Source organism: Thermobia domestica, chromosome 6, assembly GCF_964235325.1.
Source record: "Thermobia domestica chromosome 6, izTheDome1.hap1.1, whole genome shotgun sequence".
In the NCBI taxonomy this organism is placed as follows: domain Eukaryota; kingdom Metazoa; phylum Arthropoda; class Insecta; order Zygentoma; family Lepismatidae; genus Thermobia; species Thermobia domestica.
This window is the reverse complement of record NC_137459.1, coordinates 304,142,976-304,158,058: the sequence shown is the minus strand read 5'-3', so window position 1 is coordinate 304,158,058 and position 15,083 is coordinate 304,142,976. Positions and strand designations below refer to the sequence as shown.

Sequence of the window (15,083 nt, the reverse complement as noted above, 5' to 3'; positions counted from 1 at the left end):
ACTAAGCTCTGTCCGAGCAGTATATCGATGTTGTTTACTCAAGAAGAAACAACGGGTCAGCAATTCCATTTAACTGGTGGTCTGTGATACATTTGAACAAAATTGGCAAGGTCGCAACCTGTACTTACACAGATCATTTGTCTGAGTGAATTTGATCGTTATCATCAAAGTGTAGTGGTGGAATTAGTACATAGCAATCCGAGCTACCTGTGCCACACGGCTATTTGTTCGTGGGGTGTCTAATCCGACCGCCGTGGATGAATTGAGAACATTTCTGTTATCGACTTCATCTCTGACACGTGTGTTTTGAGGACGTGATATGTATTCAATGCAAGAAAAAGATGAAATGGTGCTCCTTCATGCAGCTGAAATGAGTCAACGGGAAGCAGCAACATAGTATCACAGACATAATCCAAATCAGGTCGCGCCGTCCCACCAACTCATTTAGATACTCATGGCTCGCTTTAAAGCTACAAGTAGCGTGGTGGACAGGCCCCGTAGTGGACAACCACGAACTGCAACATCCTGCGGGATGATTATTGATGTGCTTGCAAAGGTGGTAGTTATTTCTGAAAGACCAATACGGAAGATTTCACAAGAGGCGTCCATACCTCAGAAGTCCGTCCCCAGAATTTTATCACGTGGACGGTGTCATCCTTACAAGATACATTTGGTACAACGGTCAATCCACACGAACTGGTCTAGAGGTGGTTGCTCGACTATCTCCGGAAATTATAAAAATTTGAGTTTGATGACCCTTGTGTATGAGAAGGTCAATAACATAATTCACGTTATCGTATGTACAAGTGTTCCTGAATGACGGCCATCTTTGTTGTCGGTGGAGTAACAATTTTTGCATTTGCAAACGTTTACGAAAACTGCAGTTGCTCAGGATGTACAAACCAAAACGAATGTTTACAAAAGAGACTGAGGTACGCGGAGAATATAAACTTTTGCGTCTAAATAAATATGCAGTGTTACAAACCAATACATGAAATCACCAGAAAAAAGTACAGAAAATTACACTTTTAAAGGAGCTGTATTTTGGAATGGCATAAAGTGAGACTTTCGTAAGTTTTGTGCTAAATATTATTGCATGTAAACAGTCTGTAGAAATATTCTCGGCTATGATACTACTTGCACCGTAGATTTATGGGGGTCCGAAAGTTGAACTTTGCGATTTTGATGCCACTTTTGGGGCGTAATATCTCAGGATGACAAAGTGCTAAAACTTGCTGCTTATGCCACAAAGTAACTCAGTATGTGAACAAACTATTGCAAAAAATCATGACTGATATTACACGAAGAAAAAAGTGAGGACATGGTACAAACGCGAAGAAAGCACGTGCGTGACGATGGTTGTAGCCCGGAAAAAAATAAATGTTTGGATATGTTTCATGCTAGAACTCAAAAACTATGCGTGGTGCAGCAATTAGGCCTGCTTTTGTTTGTGTTCAGTTGTGCAAAAGCTTGCGATTTGTTTTTGTTTCATCTTTCTAGCTCCATGATCATTGCCACGTCTATATGGTAAGGAGGTTAGCTCCCCCTTGCTCCCACGAGAAACATCGTTGAACTGGACCACAGTATTAAGTCATTTAATGTATCAGCAAAGTATCATTGAAATCTAATCACAGTTACGAAAGTTAATATGTCCATAAAGTTGCATTATATAGGATAGACCAGTCTTTGGTTAACTGGGTACTCCACTCCAAGACCCCCGCATTTGCTCAGCCTACGAGCTGCAACATCTAAAACCTACAATTCTATCAAATTTCAAGTTTCTTTTCGTATTTCAACTATCTAATATATATGATTTTGTGTCACAAGAAAACACGCATTAAAATAATATGGGAATTACCTCATCCCCCGAATAGATACCTTAAGAACTAAAAATATTCACTTTTTTTTCAATTTTCCTCTTTGTTAGCCCCGGAAGACTACAATCATGCCAAATTAAATCATTCTAATACTGCCGGAAGTGCCTAAACATTTTAGGATGCAGAATATTTCCTATGTAAATAACATTGAAAAGACTTTTCAGTTCCCCATAAAACCTCTCTACGGTTGAACTTTTTTTCTTTTACTTTTCGTGATTTACTGAAGTAGTGCTAGTAGCATCGTACAAGCATATCGAATTTCAAGTGTTTAATCCAATTCCAAGTACCTAAAATATACGATTATATGTCCAGAAGAGGTCTCATTTAAATAAGAGATTTTTTTCATCCCCCCTTTAGACCCCTTAAAACTTAAAAAGATTAACTTTTGGCAATTTTCCTGTAGGTCAGTACTTGAAAAATACAATCAAACTAAATTTTAACTTTCCACGTCAACCGGAAGTACCCTTTTATTTTATGTCAGTTCATGTAGTTTTATACAGTTAGGATAGACACGACGCAACACTTTGAACATATTAACTTCCATAATTGGGATTGGATTACAATGTCACTTTGCTGATACATTAAGTGCCTTAATACCGCGGTTCGGTTCGACCATGGTGTCGTGGGTGCAAGGGGAAGTTAACCTCCTTACCATACAGACGTGGCAATGATCATGGAGCTAGAAAGATGGAACAATCGCCACTCGCAAGCTTTTGCACAACTGAACACAAACAAAAGCGGATCTAATTGCTGCATCATGCATAGTTTTTGAGATCTAGCATGAAACATAATCCAAACATTTATTTTTTCCGGGATACGACCCTCGTGACCCAAGTGCTTTCTTGTCATTGTTACCATGTCCTCACTTTTTCTCCATGCAATACCAGTCATGACTTTTTCCGATAGTTTATTCACATACAGAATTACTTGGTGGCATAAGCAGCAATGTTTAGCAGTTTACCATCCTGAGATATTACGCCCCCAAAATGGCATCAAAATCACGAACTTCAACTTTCGAACCCCCATAAATCTACGGTGAAAGTAGTATCATAGCCGAGGATATTTCTGCAGTCTCTTTATTTGCAATAGTATTCAGCAAAAAAATTATGAACCCCCCACTTTATGCCATTCCAAAATACAGCCCCTTTAAAAGTGTAATTTTCTGTAGCTTATCTGATAATTTCATGTATTGGTTTGCAACCCTGTATATTTATTTAGACCAAAAGTATATATTCTCCATGTACCTCAGTCTCTCCTGTAAACAATCGTTTTTGTTTGGTATTCATCTGATTCGTACATCCTGAGCGACTGTAGTTTTCGTAAATGCTTGTAAATGCAAAAATTGGCACCCCACCGACAACAAAGATTGCTGCCATTTAGGAACACTTGCACATACGAAAATGAATGACGTTATTGACCTTCCCATACACATGGTTCGTCACACTCAATTTTTTATAATTTTCGTAGATGGTCGAGCAACCATTTTCACCATTTTCGGACCACTCAGATGCATTGACCCACAAGCGTTACATGGGAATGACACAGACAGACGAACAGAGTTATGTGAGTGGTTTCACCGGACACGAACACAACATCCTATGGTAGAGTCTGACATTGTATTAATGTGATGAGGCAACTTTCCACCTCAACGGCACAGTCAACACACCGAACGCTCTGTATTGATCTCGCGAGAATCCCTACAGAGTTGTTGGAGCGCACAATCAAGCCGATTCGCGTGCAAATGTGTGGTGTGGAATACACTGCAACGTCATATTAGGGCCCGTGTTTTTGCCCGAAAGGTTAACATCAGACCAGTATCTACATCATCTGCACACCACATTACAGCCTTATCTGGACGAAATGCCTTTGGTATCGCGACGTGTATCTTATTTTCGGCACGATGGAGCACCGCCACATTACGGCTGCATAGTACGAAAATGGCTCAACGAGGTGCTTTCTGGCAGATGAATTTTTCGAAGGGGTCCCGTGGAGTGGCCGCCCAGATCATCTGACTTCACGCCATTAGACTTTTTCTTGTGAACTATCAAAAGTCCGATGTGTATCGGAATAGGCGCAGAACCGTGGAACAGCTGCAGGAGAATATTTTGGGATGTGTGTAGAGCAATAACGCCCCAAACACTCCGGCATGTGCGTAGTAGTGTGCGAAGCTGTATCCGTTTTTGCTACAAGGAGAAGGGAGACCAATTTGAGCACATGTTGGCATAGTGCCCAGGACTGTTCCGTCTGGAAGCAAGTGCCGTGGGTGCGAAGGGATGTGCATTTCTTCTCACTAACATGTACAGTAAACCTGTCAGAAAACGACACGACTTACTTTCATTTGTTTGTCTTCCTCTTATACCTCCTCTCTCCTACTCTTCCTTCTTTGTGGTGCTGACACCACTGTCGTGGACCTTGCAAATAGGTCCGCTCCTTTGTTCTTTATTTGCTCCCCTTTCTATTCTCCTTGGTCCAGGGAATTTCACGCTCCAGGTTATTTCATTCCATCTTGTCTTCCACTGACGTGGCAACGTTGCATTTCTCTTTATTATTGGGTGCTATACCAGCGTCGAGCTTAAACGGTTGGTCCAATTACGAAAATTTCACCATTTTAGATTGACAACCCACACTTGGCAATAAAAATGCTCTCTTATATATATATATATATATATATATATATATATATATATATATATATATATATATATATATATATAAGGCCTATGGCAAGGGACTTTTGACTTGCTCGGTATAATATATATTCTTTACCAATAACGTAAAGTTTAAGATTCAGTTTACTGTACCAGTAATCCTAAAGACAATAAGGTGGTTCAGTTCATAGGTGAACCCAATTTACTTCACAAGTATCCTGCCATCAGTTCAACGAACTAAGTAATTTGAAGCTTTACATGTGTGTAAATTTAATCGATGACTTGTTGTATTGATACAAAGATGAATAATTTTCTCTTCAACAAAAGGATAATGGGAGTAATGACAGTTTTTATTCTGTATATTCTTTGTTTGGTGGTTTATTTGCTGATATGGTCATATTTTATATACTGCCGCATATTGTTGTGACGCTGAAATGTGATATAATGCAAATAGAGGAATAATTATTTAACATACTCTGCAATGGCATCAAATTAAGTGTTACCAACACATCATATAATTATATTGTTTATGAAACTACTAGAAAACACATCAGGAACTTATTTTTAAATTTACTAGTCTTGTAATATTTTTACAAGTCATAAAATATCATAAAGTAGTAGAAGTTACATCTAAAGCTAATGTGGATACCTCTAATTTGTAATGACTCAATGGTGTAAGAAAATGCAAAATGTTTGATTTTGGAAAGTTTCACTCTAGTATTACAAGACTAATAGTTTTGAGAAACAGGCTCCAGTTGCATTTCAAATATACTTACTAGACGAAAACTTGCAATATCACATTTAATATTCAGTGTTACAAACTAAGGACTCTACAGTACAACAAACATCAACACTTTGGACGCATCTACAAAAGTAACAAAGCCACTGAGACAGACAGGGCAACTCACAAGTACGCTCAAGTCAAATACCATAATCATGATACGGGAGCCTATTCCGTAACAGTTTGCGTCTACCCAACGTAAAATCTGAGCTTTAGTTTGTGATAATAAAGCATACCAAAGCATATATATATATGTGTGTGTGTGTGTGTGTGTGTTAAGTTAAAATTACTTTGTGCATATAATTTACTAAAACAGTAGTCTACTCAAATTAATACTTCGTATATCCACTTTAATCTTGTTTATTCTTATCTATACCTTTATACTAGCTTCCTACAAATCTCATTCGTATCATCAATCCAATTAAATCATATTTCTCATCATTGTAATATCTTTTGTAATCTTGAAACCTTAAATCATAAAATCAATAATCCTAATCTTCATCACATCTAATTTCTTACTGTTTGCACATACTCATAATTATCTCTCTTAGCAACGGCTAGTGCCACATTTTAAAACCCTTTTCACCTACGTACTCTTATATCCCAACATTCTCCCCTCTTTACAAAAACGAAATTGTACATCTTTCAACAAAATCTAATCACTTGTAACCTAATCTAATAACTGGTAACCCAACCTAACATTACACATCTAATCTACCAACATACAACAGAACCTAATCATCAAAAAATATTAATCCTCTTTAAGAACTCTCCGACTCAATCGAATTAACTTCCTTTCCTTTCCACCTTCTGTGGTTCCCTCTTCTTGGTTGAGCATGCCACCTGTCCAGCAGAAAATCAATCTGTGCTTCCATGCACTGTTGTTTTTCGATCAACTTAATAATAAGTTCATCCCGTTCTTGTTCTTGCAGTCCGCATATTCCCGACATACTCTTCTTCTCTTCCATAGAATCATACTTCTTATTTCTACCATTTAGCCACTTTGACCAGACCTTTTTGAAACGTTTACTAGACTTGGTTGACTTATCTTCCACTATACCCAATGCCAGGTAGTTAGGTAACTCTGCCTCCTTTGAATCCGACCTATACACTTTGGGTACTTCTTCCATTACTAATTTCCTGTCTCTCATTTCATCCTTGCCCTTGGTTAACTCTTTGCTCTTCTGATCAAACCATAAGACATCCGATAAACCTAGGTGTGGATCTTCATGTGATGACAAGGGTTCCTCTACACTGTCACAAAATATGTGATCCATGTTCAACTGGCTAACCATCTCTACCAATTCTTCCTGTTGTGATTTGGGACTGTGAACAATGGTATTCTCCTGGGTTTGAAATGTGCTATACTGGCAGACTAAAGCAAAATGATTCTGGCGACCACATTTGAAACATTGTTGTCCCCACGCAGGACATTCTCCTTTCCTATGACGCAATCTACAAAAACGACATCTAGTTGCTGATTGGGGAGACGATTGCGTCGAAGAAGACGATTTTGGCGATGATACACTGCTACTAGTCACTTGTCTGTCATTCCATTTTGAGAAACGCTTCTTCGTAGGGTTCACCATATTAATCCCACTTTCTGTCTTCGGTTTATACAAACGTAACTGTTGTTCCGTACATTCCATATTGAGGGCGATTTCCGTAGCTAACTGAAATGTCAGATCCTTGGTGTTCAATAGTTTACGTCTGATCAATTCATCACCAACTCCGAATACAAACTGATCTCGTAAGTTTTCTTCTAAACAACAAGTGTAGCCACAATATAACGATTGCTTCTTAAGGTCCAATACGAAACTGGTAATGGATTGGTACGGCTTCTGTTTCATTGAATGAAATTTATATCTTTCCGAGATAAGATTAACTTTGGCGGCATAAAATGTTTTCATCGCCGTTTTAATTTCGTCATACGATTTATCTGAAGGGGAAGCAGGCCAACAAATATTGCATATTTGCTCATAGGTTTCTGATCCAATCACTGCAAACAAGGTTGATACTTTCCGTTCTTCGGGAACTTGTGTGGCAATGCACAAATGCTCAAACCGATCTAAATATGCCTGTAAACGATCTGTCTCACTGTTGAATGGCGGAAAACTTGGTAACGAAGACATACTGATTTATTCGTTCTTCTTCTACTCAAATATCTATCTATATGTATATATATGTATAGATAACCTATTCGACTGCGCCAAATCTGTTAGGTTAGAATTACTTAGTTGCATATAATTTACTAAAACAGTAGTCTACTCAAATTAATACTTCGTATATCCACTTTAATCTTGTTTATTCTTATCTATACCTTTATACTAGCTTCCTACAAATCTCATTCGTATCATCAATCCAATTAAATCATATTTCTCATCATTGTAATATCTTTTGTAATCTTGAAACCTTAAATCATAAAATCAATAATCCTAATCTTCATCACATCTAATTTCTTACTGTTTGCACATACTCATAATTATCTCTCTTAGCAACGGGTAGTGTCACATTTTAAAACCCTTTTCACCTACGTACTCTTATATCCCAACAATATATATATATATTGTACGCTTTGTGTTGTGTTATTCTGCGCAATTTTTGTGAAGTAGATGCGGAATAAGGAACATGATGTATATTAAATAAATGACAACAAAATTCCAAGGAATTACAAATTTGAGTTTTTTTTTCTTCAAAAGACTTCATTTCGATAAACTGTTTACGTAAGTATGACACTTAATCATATAGATGATTTCCAATAGACATGAAGACCATAACTCCCATTACAGCAATTTACCGTTTTTAATGGTTTTGGAATTCTGAGAAAAAAACATTGACAAGGTTTGCAATACTGCATAAAATTTTTGCAATTGCGAAAACTTCTAATTACAACCATCGAAAACTATTGCTGTAATGTTACGAAAGCAACACTTATTTTTTTAAAATTTCACACAAATTAAAGCTGAATATCCATGTTTTTCATTTGCACTTAATTAAAAATTTTACACATACTTCGAATGAAGAACAAAGGGATTGCCTCACTTGCCATAGGCAGCACTCTAATGTATATTTTCTATAGAACTTATACACTGAGGCAGTATAAGGTCTATAGAGAATATACGAATATTTGGTGAGGGAGCTTGGCTCAGTTGGCTGTGTTGTAGACACGTAATAAGACACACCCCCCCCCGACCGAGGTCAACCCTGATCGGATACGAAGTATCCGGTCTAAAAAATGTACGAGTAACTAGTCGGTCACAGACGGGGCCATTATGCATCGATGAGTAACGATTTACCATTTAACGGAACTAACTTCCTGCCGTGGCACACGTGCAGAACATCGAGCATGGGCGTGGCCGCTCGGGGCAGTTCCGACGGCACGCGACCATGAGTCGCTATCATCGACAGAGGTCAAACCCCGCACATCCGGAAGGCACCGAGGAAGATTCGCGGTCAACGATCGTGCCATCATAATCAAACATGCATTGTGCTAATTGTAATAAACGTATCGATAAGCTAAAACGTGCACAAAAGCGAATTTTGAATGTACAGTGGTTCTGTAATTCGTGTGCTATGAAAATGTATAGAAGAGACAATGTTCGAAGCCGATCGAGATCAGCTTCCAAATCAGGTTCAAGTGGAGGTTCGGAAATAGAACCCAGTTCGGAGTCAGGCACTGGATCGGACACAGATTGTAATAGTGATAATGTGGTTAATGCGGATGAAAAGGAAGAAGAGAAAACTGTAAAGCTACCATTCTCTAGAACATCAAAGACGAAAACAAATTGCTTACTAGGGTGTAAGGGAAAACCGCTACGAAACGTGACAAAAGAGGCAATAACCCAAGTGATGGTTGAAAAGGCCATAGTCGTTCCTATCGATACAAGGTTCTGTCGTGATCACTTCAAAAAAAATGACAACTTCAAGCAAGAAGCACTTGAAAAAGTGGTTCAACACGAGATCAGTGAGGACTTAGAGCTGCCTGTAAATGAATGGGTAAACCTCATCACAGAACTAAGAATCGGTAGTTCAGTACATGAGAAGGCAAGCGATTCCTTCTCAAAAATGTCAGATGTGGAAATGTCACTAGCTACAGGTAGAACTAAAGCTCAGTTTCATGACTTAGTTAGACAATCAAAATGCAATAAGATAGATCTTGGAGTATATCTGACAATGCTGTACACTGGTGAATCCCAAAGACCACTTGGACTAAGATATAAAACGGATAAGACTCGTGTACGAGTATATAGATGTATTCAGAATGCTCGTCAGTCAATGTGGATGAACTTCGTTTCAAAACATATCAGTATAAAAATAGAAACACAAGAAGATGCAGATGCTCTTCGAGCTAATCTCAAAAATAACCAATCAATGTTCGCAAATACATTGTACGGAACTAACGATGAATCGATAATAACGGTGTGGAATGGTACGTACTTGTACTTGAATAAGAGCTTCAATTTTCGATATCAAAGAATGTCATACTCTGGACATAAAAAGCGAAACTGTGTGAAGTCAATGGTGATATGTGCTCCGAACGGATACATACAGTCCGCACTCAGAAAATCGGACGATGACTTCTGTGATGGAAACTCGTCAGATAGAGCAGTTCTCCGCATGATAATGAATCAAACCTGGTTCAAGATGTTGTACAAAACAGGTGATGTGTTCGTACTAGACCGAGGATTCTCCCATGTAGCAAATAAGCTTGAAGAAAAGGAATTTGTAGTTAAAATACATGTACCTCACCAAGGAAATAAACAGTTGAATGACATTCAGGCAAATCAATCAAGAGAATGCACAGCTGTTCGTTGGGTAATCGAAAACACGAATCAAGATCTTAAAAAATATAAGTACTTGGCTAAACAGTTAAGGAGTAGAATGATACGAAGTCTACTTAGAGACACAACAGTTGTAGCCGCAATGCACAACGCGTACGGTAAGAGAAGATACAGAAAGAACGAAGCTCAGGCGGCTCAGAAGCTAATCAGCTTGATCAATGAACGCACCTGGCTAGCTCCGTTAGTTCAGCCGATGAACAAAGTGAGAGCAGCGTTCCAAAAGATGACAGTTGATGAAATACCAGAATTCCCAGAGGTGAGTGAACGAGACATGAACGAACTAGGCACGACATACATCAAAAGTCTAGCCAAGTCATACTACTTCGACCACGCGTTCAATGGAGAATATGAGTTCTCGATAGTAAAAGATAATCATCATCCTGACTATGCCGAACATATGCCAGCAATTCCAATGCTTGTAAGAGGCAAAATGCAATCGCGTCATTCGAGCTGTAAGCAGTACATGCTGTGCATTCTGTGTGACTTGGACTTAGATGGACAGAAAGCCATCAAAGCACACTACTGTACTTGCAACAACGGTGGAAGAACTGCAGGTTGCTGCGCACATGCAATGTCAGTAATATGATATCTCTGGTACTGTAGACACACTGACGAAACGATACACGCTCCTTTAGACTTCCTAAATAGGCACTTCAACGGAAGTGCAATGCCACCATACGAACCTGACGATGAACCTAGGATGTAAATAGTGTGGATAAAGAAAAACAAATCAAAAAACGAAAAAAATAAGGCAATCCATACGATAGTAATAAACTACGAAAATAAAAAAAACATAAAATACAAAAATCAAAAAAAAATACGAAAATGCAGAAAAAGAAATAAAATGAAAAACTCCAAAAAAAAGTCATGCAACTATAAAAAATGTAAGCATAAAAAGAAACAACTGTACATATACATTTTTTTGGCTACCGATTTTCATGTCACGCGATTTTCTTCAGATAAAAAGATATACATTTTCAGAAAGCTCTTTGTCCATAGTTTCTTATTTTTTTTTTTTTTTTTTGTTAAACATTTCCGATGTTCACGTACCTAATATCTTAAAAAAAAAACTACTAATTTTCGCTCCTCCCATAGACTGCCATGTTAATTCAAACCGATTTGTAGGTATGATCCAGATGGTCATCGTACTTACATTTGGTATTAACGTACGCAGAATTGATCGCGCTACAACATAAATCCATATCATTATTGTTCGCAATGGGGTGCTACAGCATTATACGGGAGGCAATCTCTTTAGATCAATTTATGCTCTCTGAACTATTGGCATGTGTTCTCTTTCTGCTGGGAATTGTTGTTGAAAATTCTAAAGAAGTTTGTGTTGGAATGGAAAGATGGAGGGCTCATCATATATATGAACCAACAAGTTAGAGTAGAAGAGGAAATGACATTAGAAGTGCAATTGGAAGGAGAGTTCGATAAGGATGTTGTCTCTCGCCCACATTAATTTATATCCATCTAGAAGAGATAGTGAAAAAGAGCCTACAAAATGAAGACGGTGTTTCGGTAAGAGATAGAATGATTAGGTGTATACGGTTTGCAGATGATATGGCGCTTGTTGCAGTATCTGAAGATAAAACAAATATTATGTTAGAAAACTTGAGGAAAGGTTCTGAAGAATATAAGATAAAAATACATGTTACAAAATGGGGCCGCGGTCGCTCAGTGGTACAACATTCACCTCTGGTGCATGTGGTTTCCTTGGTTCGATCCAGCTCGCGCCAAGTGAACTTTGTGGTGGACAAACACCGTGAGCATGGTTTTTCTCGGGGTTCTACCGTTTCTTTCAATTTTCTTGATTCCGCCATTTCATTTATTTCTCATCAACACCGTCTCCTTTAGCCTAGCCTGCACAAGTGTGGGACGTAAAATTTGAAGATTTCATTTTATTCCATAAATGTTAGAAAGACAAAATCCATGGTGATTGGAACTAAGAAGTCGGTGTCAAATATAAAAGTAGGAGGGGGGAAAATAGAACAGGTGAATAGTTTTCGATACATGGGTAGTATTATTAGTATTATTAGTGATGATATGAAGTCTGAACATGAAATAAGAGCAAGGATAGGAATGGCGAAATAAGTCTGTAGGACGGAGAACTATTTTGTAGGACCTTGAATAAAGAGTTGAGAAAAGTGCATTTTGTGAAGTATTGTGCTGTGAGAGTCAGAAACATGAACATTACGCTAAAATGACGAAAAATGGCTGGAAACTTTCGAAATATGAGTGCGGAGAAGAATGGATAGAATTAGATGGGTCGAGCGGAAAACGAATGAGAGGATATTAGAAATGGTGTGGAGAGAAATAACAATTTTATATATTATAAAGAAGAGGAAGATAAAACGGTTGGGACACTGGCTAAGAAGGAACTGCATCATGGGGGACGTTTTAGAGGGTATGGTGGCAGGAATAACAGTGAGGGGGTGAATGAGACTACAATTAATGGACGATATCAAACAGAAGTTAGCGGAAGACCCTGGAGCATGGAAGGTTCTCAGTTACAACAAGTGACCTGCCAATAATGGCATAATACATATGATGATGACTATTTACATAATTTTCTCTTAAAAAGAATCTATCAAATCCTTCTTTTGTCAACAGTTCATAATAAATATAATCAATACAGAAACCATACTTTAAAAAAAAATATGTATAAGTTCCTCAAATCTTTATTGTTATATGCTTTCCTTTTTTGTGTAGCAATCTAACCTTTACGTGTGTATTTCGAATCATATTAGGTGTAATCATATTGCATTACTGTCGGCATTTGATAGGCATTAGTCACGTTGTACTATCCTATATTGCGGATGAATCGCGAAATGAAATTAACACATACACACACACACACAAAATGCTTCTCCCAATTTGTTCCAGTTTGAGTTTAAGGGGAATCTTACAAAATAATTCATCACTTGTAATTATATTTATTTCTTATTGTTAACATTATCCTATTAAATGCTTGAAGGCGGATGGTTTTAAGTGATTTTCAATTAAATACGCACTTGCTGTAAATGAGTGTGGTGTTAAATTTTGGGGGGGAAATAGTTAATGAACTCATGTTTTTATTTTGTACATGAAAATATACGACATTGAAAAACGTGTAGCGTAGAGGGAGATTTTGATTGTGATTACCTTGTTAGTAACCTTCTGTTCTGAGGAAAGCAAGCGTAAGGGAGAGCTAAGAACAATATTAGCAGTTATACTAGCTTAAACGAGCTGTATTCAGTACGATATGGGTCCATTGTGGCTGTACTGCAGGAAAATCCATGGATGTGAAGTGGGCGTGTTATACAATGTTAAGGGAAGTTTTAGTGCTCTCAGACATTTTCGTAAATTTTCCTTCAGTCAGACCGTAGGGGAGGCACTTAAGATGTTTAATTCTTACCTTGCGTTTTGAGCTTCTAAGACTCGCTATTGAAAGGGATTTTAGCAGTAAAATATCACATTGTCATTGCTATAAAAGTACGCATGACGTTTGTTTCGCTAGACAACGAAGTCATTAGCTTTTATCACCAACTGTTAGAAAACGGCTTGGCTGCACTTTGCGATGTAACAAGTCTCAGTTTATTTTTTTCTAGTGCATCATCAAACATAAACAAGTAAAACTTCCTTAAACTTCAAGGCAGCGATTTTATAATTATGAAACGATTTTTTTTTTTTAAGAAAAGCAAAATGTAAATATGATGTGTTAAAAACACCTCGAATAATTCAACGAACTTTTGAAATATTTTATGAGAATATGTTCATGGTTTTGTTGTCAAAATGAACTTCATAATTAGTTAAATGGGTGAACAACTCACTGAGAAAGGACAGATTTGAAGCGACACAAAACGTTGCTGATTTCCCTTATTATTTTATTCATAGGTCAATATGATAATATATACGCTAATATATATTTCTATGAGCTGAATAACGTTTGAAAGGATTTTAGGTATTAAGAATTAGATTTCTGGGCAGTTGGCATCTATGGTCATGGCAGCCCCTCACGTACGAGAGATGAAGTCCATCGGCGATCACACTTTAGGGAAAAAAAGAAGCGGCATGGGACCTAAATGTTAGGTACCATCCCGACATTTACCTGGTGTGAATAAGGACAACCCAGAAAAACCTCACTCAAGATGACTGGCCTGAAAAAGCTTTTACACTTTTTCGACCGAGTGTCCCCACCGGGAACTTTGAAAGGATAGAGTTATTTCAACTAGCCTATATGATACCATTTTGATCATCAATTATATTCTGGAATGTCAGAGCAAATGGAGTGGTTCTGCAATATTGCTCTTTTGGAGGCAAAATAATGTGATGGGGAATACAATATATTGTGAGAAATGATCTTGATGGTCTATGCACCTGGCAACTGTACCGAATCAAGTTCCAATTTTAGTTCAGAGCCCACGCTTAAGTAGATCAGTTCCTTCATATACTCGGTGCTCTACAAGGACGCAAAATACAAACATTCAAAAGTGACTCTTAAACACATTTTATATGTTGATATAATCATCGAAAGTACCAATTCTTCATTAAAAGCAATTGCCCACAAGCTTAGGGAGTTGGATCCAATTGTTAAACGCTGAAAATATATAAATGGTACTTAGCTATTATTATCATTACTAGTTGAACCTGCGCTCTCTACACAGTGCATAATTCATATGAGCATGAATCTCCTTGTCATTCCTCACAACATCTGTACATGTCCCTTTACACAAGACGTATTGATTAAAATCTTCAAGGGGTACCAAGACACAAGTGAAAGACGTATTGATTATAGTCGGCAAGGGGTACCATAAATGAGAGCTTTTTATCTATTATTTTTTTTTTTTTTTCAATATCTAGCACGGTTTGCAAGATTTGAGCCTATTTTCGGTTGGAGTTTCTAATTCGTGTATGATCAGTGTTTTCTTTTTTCTTGTATGCAAGATTAATA

General features: G+C 37.6%; 1 protein-coding gene across 1 annotated transcript; it reads left to right on the top strand.

The window, feature by feature from the left end:
- Positions 1–8,885: 8,885 nt before the first annotated feature.
- LOC145687606 (uncharacterized) lies at positions 8,886–10,733 on the top strand. The gene has a single exon (XM_081761073.1). It carries the CDS (start codon positions 8,886–8,888, stop codon positions 10,731–10,733), a length of 1,848 nt encoding a protein of 615 aa, XP_081617199.1.
- Positions 10,734–15,083: the final 4,350 nt, after the last annotated feature.